The following is a 9,020-nucleotide window of genomic DNA, read 5'->3' on the forward strand; positions in this document are numbered from 1 at the left end:
AAACTCTCGTGAGATGGATTTCGCATATACGTATTTACGGCGTTGTATGCTGGTGACGTAGTTATGTTTTTGGCAAGCAGTACAACTACATCCTGCATGTAAATTGTTTTCCACTTGGCTTTTTTTTGCAAAACTGTGGAATTGTGGGGAATGAGAAAAAACAGAAATGCATGTTGGGAAAAGAAATCTACAGGCTAAAAAATGTATATTATCATGCGTTTGTGGTTTCATTGGCGTATTTACGCTCGACCTTGTGTTTTTAAAAACGCAACTTAAAAACGCCACGTGTGACCTTGCCCTAAATGTTTACTGATATGGGCTTTTCTCTATTGTTTTTTATCTGATTTTATGTTATTTATACAGATTGAAAGAGCATAACCCTGAAAATGTATATCTATAATATTGTTAGTTAATTGAGCGGTATGGTTAAGCTCTCTGAGGGACTATGTCTGTTTAAATTCTGGTTGTTGTCATGGTGCTATAACTGGCTATGATTAAGTACCGGAGGGTATGAAACACGTAAGGCGTTATACCATGGGGTCTGTAACATATTCAGCGGAACTATTGAACTCTCCTAATAAAAAGCCCCATTCTAATAGACACAAGGGATATGTGAGTGAATTAACATTTCTTTGTCAATCTCTGAGGTAGCATTTACTGTTCTACATCTACTCAACAGTCAGCTGAAATAGGCCATGATCTGTTGGTATAATAAACAAAAGGAAGGGTAAAAAAACAATTATTGTATTTTCCTATCTCCGCTTTCAGTGCTGTCATACCCTAACATTGCTATTCTGTAACCATTGTACAGGTCAATGCCGGTCCTTTGGCTTACGCCAGAGCGTTCCTTGAAGACAGTCGGGCCGGCAAGTATCCCAACAAAAAGATTAAAGAGTTAAAGGATATCTTCAAGTAAGTTTCTTTTGAACTTCTGCCACTCTTTTAAACTTTCTTCTCTTAAAATAAATGTAATATGTCTATGGAGCTTCTTATTCATCCAGTGGAGTGCACACATAATGGTAGCGGAGAGCACTCACCCGCTTCCTTGCCAAGGAAACGACCGGACTCCCTGTGCTAACACGTGACCACGCCTTCCGGAACCACGTGAACTTGTGTATCAACTTGTAAATGTTCATGGATCACCAGGCAACTTTGGGTCATAAAATCTTCATTTTATTAGATGCATTAAAAACAATTAATGATCCTCAGTAGTGTAACATACCCCACGCTTGATGCATTTTGTGGCTTCCTCAAAAGCATTCTCATTCATCCAGGCAATGTTTCCAATATACTGCTCTTTAAATGTGGCAGAATATTGTTTGTTTATCGTTACTCATTTGGGGAAATTAAGTTTGATATCAACCCAAAAGTTTAATGATTAATACAGGCTATTATATAATCTGTTAATATCAGAGCTTTCTTCTGGCTACTGACCCTTGCTTTTGATTTTGTCCTGGTTAAAACCTTGAAATGTGTGATGAATGTAATGTCTGTCCTAGTTAGTGAATATAAATATCCATGTTCATGATTAATTTGGCTATGTCTTTATTGGCCTTAGGAAATTACACAAAAAATACAAAATATACTTGCTATGTAGGACTATTAATAAAGAAGACGCATAGATAACAGCAGTATACACATCAAATGTATTACTGTTACATGTCTCTTTGGTATTTCTCTTCTTCTGAAATCATTGTTTTATAAAAATCAAATGACTTTTAGCATACTCCTGCATGATTCTGTGCTCAAAGTCATATAATACATGCCAGATGGCATAGGAAGTCATTAATACAGGTATGGGATCTGTTATCCAGAAACTGGATAATGGGCTGTCTCCCATTTTATCCAAATAATCCAATTTTTTCTCTGTAATAATAAAACAGTAGCTTGTACTTAATCCAAACTAAGATATAATTAATTATTATTGGAAGCAAACCCAGCCTAAATCATGTGATTAAATGTTCACATGATTTTCTAGTAGACTAAAGGTATGAAGATCCAAATTATGGAAAGATCCGTTATCCGGAAAGCCCCAGGTACCGAGTATTCAGGTTAGCAGGTCCCATACCTGTATTGTCAATTTGCATTACAGCAATAGGCAAGTAATGGTGCTACTTAAACCTTTTAAATTGAGTTAATCTGTAGGAATGTGAAGCCATGCATGTGTGGGTGCTGCAACATGCTGCCATGCGACTAATCCCCGGGTCTCTCTTGTTAAAAGGCAGTTCATCCAAGCTTGCAGTATAGCACTGGACTTGAACGAGCGGCTTATAAAGGAAGACCAGATAGAATACCAGGAGGGTCTCAAGTCAAACTTTAGGGACATGGTAAAGGAGCTTTCAGACATAATTCATGAGCAGGCAAGTATTCTATTGTGTTGGAATTTAAGAATTTCAAAGTGTGTCGGTTCAACTTTTTTTTCAGAGACAAAACAGATTTGAAAGAGTATTACAGTGACAATAAATGTATAATGTAGATTCAGCCATAGCCATTCACAGAAGAATTATACACAGGAGACAGGAGGTGATGTGTCCTAGATCCCACTGATGTGACCTGGGCACCAAATAGTCCAACAGATAATAATAGACTGAAGGATAAACACAAGTTTATTGGATTGTCATGACATTTCAGCAGTCCTCCAATTCCTTATGATCTGTTTCCGATTCAGCCATAGTCTATATTACTTTAAAGATTTGTTAATATTCAGATTGTTACCTCTAGATTCATATGGCTGCCCCCGTGTGGGGGTTCTATGGCTTATCTGGGTGCTATGGCTTATCTGATTGGCTAAAGTTTATTCATGTGATATAAAAAAAGTTATTAGCAGCTGTACATGTCTGGTCTGCCAAATATCTAATAAGCTATGATTCAATAACTTTGTATAATAAAGATGCTATAAATAGAGATACTAAAAGCAGCCTCTCTCATCACACTCACTAATAAGCCATTTGTTCATAGTGTTTATAGAATATAAAATATATATATATACACCACAGTAGAAATAACACTGCGGACAAAGAGGAACTAGAAGATATAGATCAGCATACAATGAAGTCTAATACTGACAGACTACTAGATCCCCTGTGCAAATGTTTAGCTCCATTTCATGAGGGGAAATTTTTTTTTTCACTTCTTTAGGGCAGAGACACACATGGAGATTCAGGGAGATTTAGTCATCCGGCGAGAAATTGCTTCTTCTTCGGGCGTCTTATCTCCCCGAACTGCCTTCAGAGCTCTTCTTTTACTGAAGTTGCCTCATGAACTGCCTCCGAAGCTCTCTGAGTGCCATCCCTATATAGATTCTAGCCGGCAGGAAGGCAGTTTAGGGAGATTAGTCGCCTGAAGAAGAGGCGATTTGACGCCGGGTGACTAAATCTCCCCAAATCTCCACATGTGTCTCTGCCCTAAAGCAGCAGCACCCGTGCCAAGCTCAGGGCAGTGGAAGGACACACAGGCTAGTCATGCTGATCGTGTGGCATTCTACAAAAAAATGTGCTGTTATGATTGAGATGAATGTGGGATATTTCATTGCCCTGACAAGTATCAATTTACTGTAGATTGAATGATGGAAGGTAAGTACATTTAATAGAGCAGAGTTTATTACATACAAAATATTTTGGGGTAGTGTAGTATCTGTGGCTAAGTTTGCCTTAATCCCCCACAGCAACCAATCATACAGTATGTTTATCCTCATTAATGAGCAGGGAAAGTGAAATGCTAACTGGTTTGTGTAGTTGACTTAAACAGGGCAGTTCATGTCAGTATGTTGCTGTGTATGAGTCAGGGTTATACAATTAGACTAGACATTCTATGCAAAAACCTACCCAAATATATCCCTTTTACACCTTACTTGAGCCACCATATTTTGTTCTGTGTCCCTCCCCTGATCACCTAACAGGAGAAAATGTAGGTTGAACCTGTAAGAAGTGTGGGAGTAAAGATGGCCGATAAAAGCTGCCGATTTTGGTCCTTCCTTAATGAGTCGGCAGCTTATTGGCTTATTGTGTATGGGGACCCTCAACAGGCCCATCTCTTAGTTATTTTATATCACCGCTTTCTACAAGATTGCTTTTGGGATTGCTTACAGTTTATTTGCATTTTACTTTCATGGTATTGTCTGCCTTGAAACATTGTATCTTTCTTATTTGATACATGCAAATTAATCTTAAATAAAGAATTGTTGTGCACTAGTGATAAGCACATTTTTTCACCTGATATGGATTTGCAGCATGTTGATAAAACAGTTTGCATTTTATGTACTCTATTTTGGGACATTAGATTAATCTGGGACAAGTTCAACAGCCTATATCTGATTCTGACTAACCCTGCTCCCACTAGTATATAGCTTCTTCATTTCTAATACGTATATTGATATTTCAATGATCACATTAATAAAGGCATTTAGAGAAAATAATGTCCTAAAATAAAGTACATACAATTCAACCTGTTTTTAGCAACATACACGCAAGAGCAAAAAGCCTTCCCATTGACTCCAGTGCATTTTGGTGCAGTTTCACTGAGTGCTATTGTACACACATGGTTTTATACAACACACACGGCACAAATACTGTATAGTCCCAAGTGTCTGAATCCTGCCAAGCAGTGGTGCAACTCGATGGTACTGGGCCCCACAGCAAATTATTTTCCAGGCCCCTAAAATGTTAACTTGTTTTACCAATATTTATTGAAATTATACATTAATGAGGGCCTCATGGGGCCCCTATACCTCCTGCAGCCGCAGGGTCTGCTTCCTCTGTAGTTACGCCCCTGCTGCCAAGAAATTGCCAGTTTTCATGAGACAAACTGTCCCTGTGGATTCAAAAAGCTCTCTTTCTACAATTCATGGATCCATTTGCTTACACACGAGTTAAGCATTTATTTGCATTTCATTTTCATGTTATCACCTGCTGTATAACTAGTGTCTGTTTCTTATGGGCTACATGCAAATACAAGTCAAATGAAGCAATGTTTTGGTTTAGGCAGCAAGCACTAGTTGTTCATTGCCACTTTGTTCGGAGACATTTTCATACATAGCAGCACTGCATGCAAACCAGCTCATTCCTTACGGATACAGTTAGACAGAGCCATGCTTTGATGGAGATTAACAAAACCATAAAACAGAAACACAAAGTGAACCACAAATCTAACATTTCTTTTTCTGTTTCTTTAAATGCTTCACTGGGACAGCTCTGAAGGTAAACCTAACGAACGAACAGTTTTTCCTCCATTGTCTTTAAATAAACCAGAGTTGCTTAAAAATTGATTGTGACCCATAACAGTGGATATTTAAGGGGCAGGTAGATCTTTCAAGGATTCAGTCCAAAGCAGTAATAGGATTATCTGTACTCTGATTGAGAAATCTTTAACAAACTCATTCTTGTTAGAAGATCCTGACATATCAGTTTTTATTATCCACACCATGGGGCAAATTCACTAAAGGGCGAATTGGCAAGAATGTAATTGCATACTAGGGATGCACCGAATCCAGGATTCGGGTCGGGATTCGGCCTTTTTCAGTAGGATTCGGATTCGGCCGAATCCTTCTGCCTGGCCGAACCGAATCTTAATTTGCATATGCAAATTAGGGGTGGGAGGGAAATCACATGACTTTTTTTCCACAAAACAAGGAAGTAAAAAAGGTTTTCTCCTTCCCATCCTTAATTTGCATATGCAAATTAGGATTCGGTTTGGTATTCGGCCAAATCGTTCGCGAAGATGCGCTAGTGTTCGTTTGTGCCTAGCGAAAATTCACTAGTAATCTTGCACTTAGGTCAATTTGCATAGGGCGGGTAATTTAAAGTTGTATGGAGGTCTTTATTATAAATGTTATTGCAAATGCTTGAAGTTGCCACTTTTTATTACAAAAGTCCAGGGAACCTTAATAAAGACAAGAGAGTTAATATAATGCCCTACACATGAGCCCACTGTAAAATCAATGTTCCATATGTTATGAAATGTCTTTAGAAAACCGGTTACCCAAAAAAAAGTTTAAGTTAGGACTTTTGCAGGCAATCTCGCTTGAAAAAAGGCGTTTTTTTGAACTTTAATGCATTTTCGGCACACAAGATATAATGTAAGTGACAGAGGATTGCGGAAGATCTAGCTGCTTTTAAGCACTTCGCTGGTCTGAGGTGGCAAAGTCAAATCTGGCGAAAGAGGTAAAGTTCAGTAAAATCTGCACTCTATTGAATTTGCAGAGTAACGACCTTTCGCCAGAGAAAAGTCGCTTGGCGATAGAATGGGAACAAATGCTAGTGATGTTCTCTTTTGCTAGTGAATTGGCGCCTGTTAGTGAATAGGTGATGTCCCTGCAGATGGTATCGCTGGCAATTGTCGCTAGCATTAGCCACTCCGTCCTTTATTGAATCTGCCCCATAGTGTACTTACACGAGAAAAGAAGAATTATATAATTGAGCATTTCTAAATGTGAAAGCACACACTCGTAGGGCTGGACTCCATATTCTAATCTCTACCTTTTTGCTGTGTGCAGATGTTCCAGGAAGATACCATGCAGTCGTCCTGGATGCAGAATTCCTTACATGTGTTTTGTGCTATCAGCGGGACTGTAACAGAATAACTGCGGCTGCACGCCATTGGGAAGCAACAAGAGAAAGCCCAAACTTGTCTATCTCAGGAACAACCAGACACAAGCTCACAAACCACTTCTCATCCTCCAGTAAAGAAGAGGTGCACTGAACCAATGCTGGATTGTATGGCCATTATTGCTCTCAATAGAAACTGTCAACTCATGTTTGCTTACTGTTACTGGGCTCAGGTTACTGCATAACCCATAAGTGTTAGCCAGTGCTTCGCCTCCTCAAAGATTAATTGTCAGATCAGAAGGATAGTTATCCTTTAAACACCCCTTGTTCATTTTGATCTATGGTCAAAGGCAGATACACATTTATCTGTATGAGGCACATAATCGCTCATATGTCACACCTAATTCATATAGGATTTATGTGCTTTTATTGATGAGGCTAATTTATTTAGAAATATTGCCAGTGGGTGTAAGAGAGAATATAGCTATGCAATTTGTTACAAATGACTGCAAGCCTTACAATTACAAAGTGGTTCAGATGATGAACCTACTAACAGTATTCCAGAGCATTTTCTTATTATCGTTACTATTAGTCTGCTTATGTACTTCAATGTATGCAACAAACCAGTGCCTCCATGATTAGCAGCCAATCATGTCTTACTCCAAAAATCGGTACATAGTTTTGATTTTGAGTAGAGGGAAGAATGTATTTATTTTAGGCTATAGCTGGAATGAATGAAACCTTTCTTTATGGCAGTGTGACATACTTTTTGCACTTGCTCTCACTTTGCATGTGTGTGCTAGCACAGGGTATGGCATTATTACTCATGGCAGCTCGGAAAGGATTCATAGAACAAAATGAAGTAATCTCCTGAGAGTATTGTAACTCTGCTCAGTAGCCGTTATGGAGAAACCTGTAAACTCAGTTTAGAGAATTTTCAAACAGCACTTTTTTTTTGTAAGAGAAAACAGAGATAAAATAAAACTGCCTGTTTCCCAATGAGCATTTTGTTGGTGTAAGCTGAATGAGAAAATAATACCAATAATATAATATGTTTTTAATAAATATATAATTCATAGACTTACATGGGAGTGAAGGTGGTGCTTCAGGGGGAATTATCAAAAGTGTTAAAATGAATTTGGCATAAAATTGAAGCGAATTCACAACTGAGTGAATGCCAAGCATTTATGTATCCTCCCTGGAACAACAATTTCATGGCCAAGCCTTCAAAATGGAGTACGGCTTTAATGAATCTACGGGATCTAGAACTTAAACAGAAGAAACAAGCCAAAATAATGCCGTTCCTAAGGACTACACAGGATTTAGTTCTGTGATAAGCAGCTTACTGGGTTCATGACAATGGGTTTGGCAGTTTGTCAAGATGTTTTCGAACTCTATTAACACAGTCAAACGCAACTGAGGGAAAGCTATTGTGGGAAAAGTTGAAGTTTACACCACATGGATATTTAAAAATGAGAAATCATATCTTAATGTGCTTAGCTTTCTCATAATTGAGCAGTAATAGAGCAGTAATACTTGTAAATGCTATCCAATGAAAATCTAAAATAAATTTGGATGTTGGACAAAAACGAAGGCAGCCCAGCACAGTATTAACAATGTTTTGCAAGATTGTTTTAACAATTTCTAGGCAGTAAAGCTAATATTCTGCTATGAGACAGGAAATCATAACTTCAGAATTTATTTGATCTTGCCAGGCAACACTACACAACAGCATGAGATTTGTACGATGCTATGAAATCTGATCCCTCAGAATGTAAAGTCAGATCAGATAAAGTTGGATGGTGTGCTTTGTTTATGCTTCTACATCCGACATTCAGGGGGTTATTTACTAAAATCTGAATTTATCTCATTGTCCCAATAAAAAAAGCTCGACCAAACACCGATGCTCAATCTTTGCCTTGTTTATTAATTAGGTTTATTTAATTGGAATGGTAAAAAACTAAAAAATTGACAGAACACCTGAATCGTACAAAAAAAATAAAAGTCGGGTTTCGCCCAAATTTCCCGAAGACCCCGATAACTTCAATTTGGGATAGGTGCCTCTCCCACTGACTTATACAGGACCTCCACATGTCTGAGATGGGGGATTTTGGCATTCAGGCTTTTTGCAGCACATTACATTTTGAAAAAAATTGGAGTTTTCCCCAAAAAGGAAAAAAAAAAGCCAGCCAGAAAAATAAATAACCCCTTCAATGTATGGGGAAAGAAATGTCTGTGAGACACCATCAGATTTTATCTCCTCAGATGAAGATGCAGCATGCAGCGTTCCCATCCCACAGCAGTGTCGCATCTTATGGAGAATTTTGTAGGTAGTTTACACATCAGATTTTTTTATTAGTTATATTTTGACATGTGCAATTGCGTCTGACTTGCGTGCCTTTTGTCAATCCAACCATCCTACAAAAGCAATTGTCGAGTTTAAAAGAGACCCTACTTCATAGTACTGTTTAGAGTGAC

The 9,020-nt window shown here is 38.2% G+C and overlaps 1 protein-coding gene across 2 annotated transcripts in view; it reads left to right on the forward strand.

The window, feature by feature from the left end:
• Positions 1-7,626, forward strand: part of dock11.L (dedicator of cytokinesis 11 L homeolog) — a 145,907-nt gene extending 138,281 nt beyond the window's left edge. For both annotated transcript variants that reach the window (XM_041572792.1, XM_018229991.2), the window contains 3 exons: positions 812-912; positions 2,222-2,360; positions 6,491-7,626. In XM_041572792.1, coding sequence (XP_041428726.1) covers positions 812-912; positions 2,222-2,360; positions 6,491-6,577 — 327 coding nt within the window. In that variant the 3' untranslated portion in view covers positions 6,578-7,626. The remainder of the gene's footprint in view (positions 1-811; positions 913-2,221; positions 2,361-6,490) is intronic.
• The last annotated feature ends 1,394 nt before the right edge of the window (positions 7,627-9,020 follow it).

This window comes from Xenopus laevis, chromosome 8L (genome assembly GCF_017654675.1).
Source record: "Xenopus laevis strain J_2021 chromosome 8L, Xenopus_laevis_v10.1, whole genome shotgun sequence".
Lineage (NCBI taxonomy): Eukaryota > Metazoa > Chordata > Amphibia > Anura > Pipidae > Xenopus > Xenopus laevis.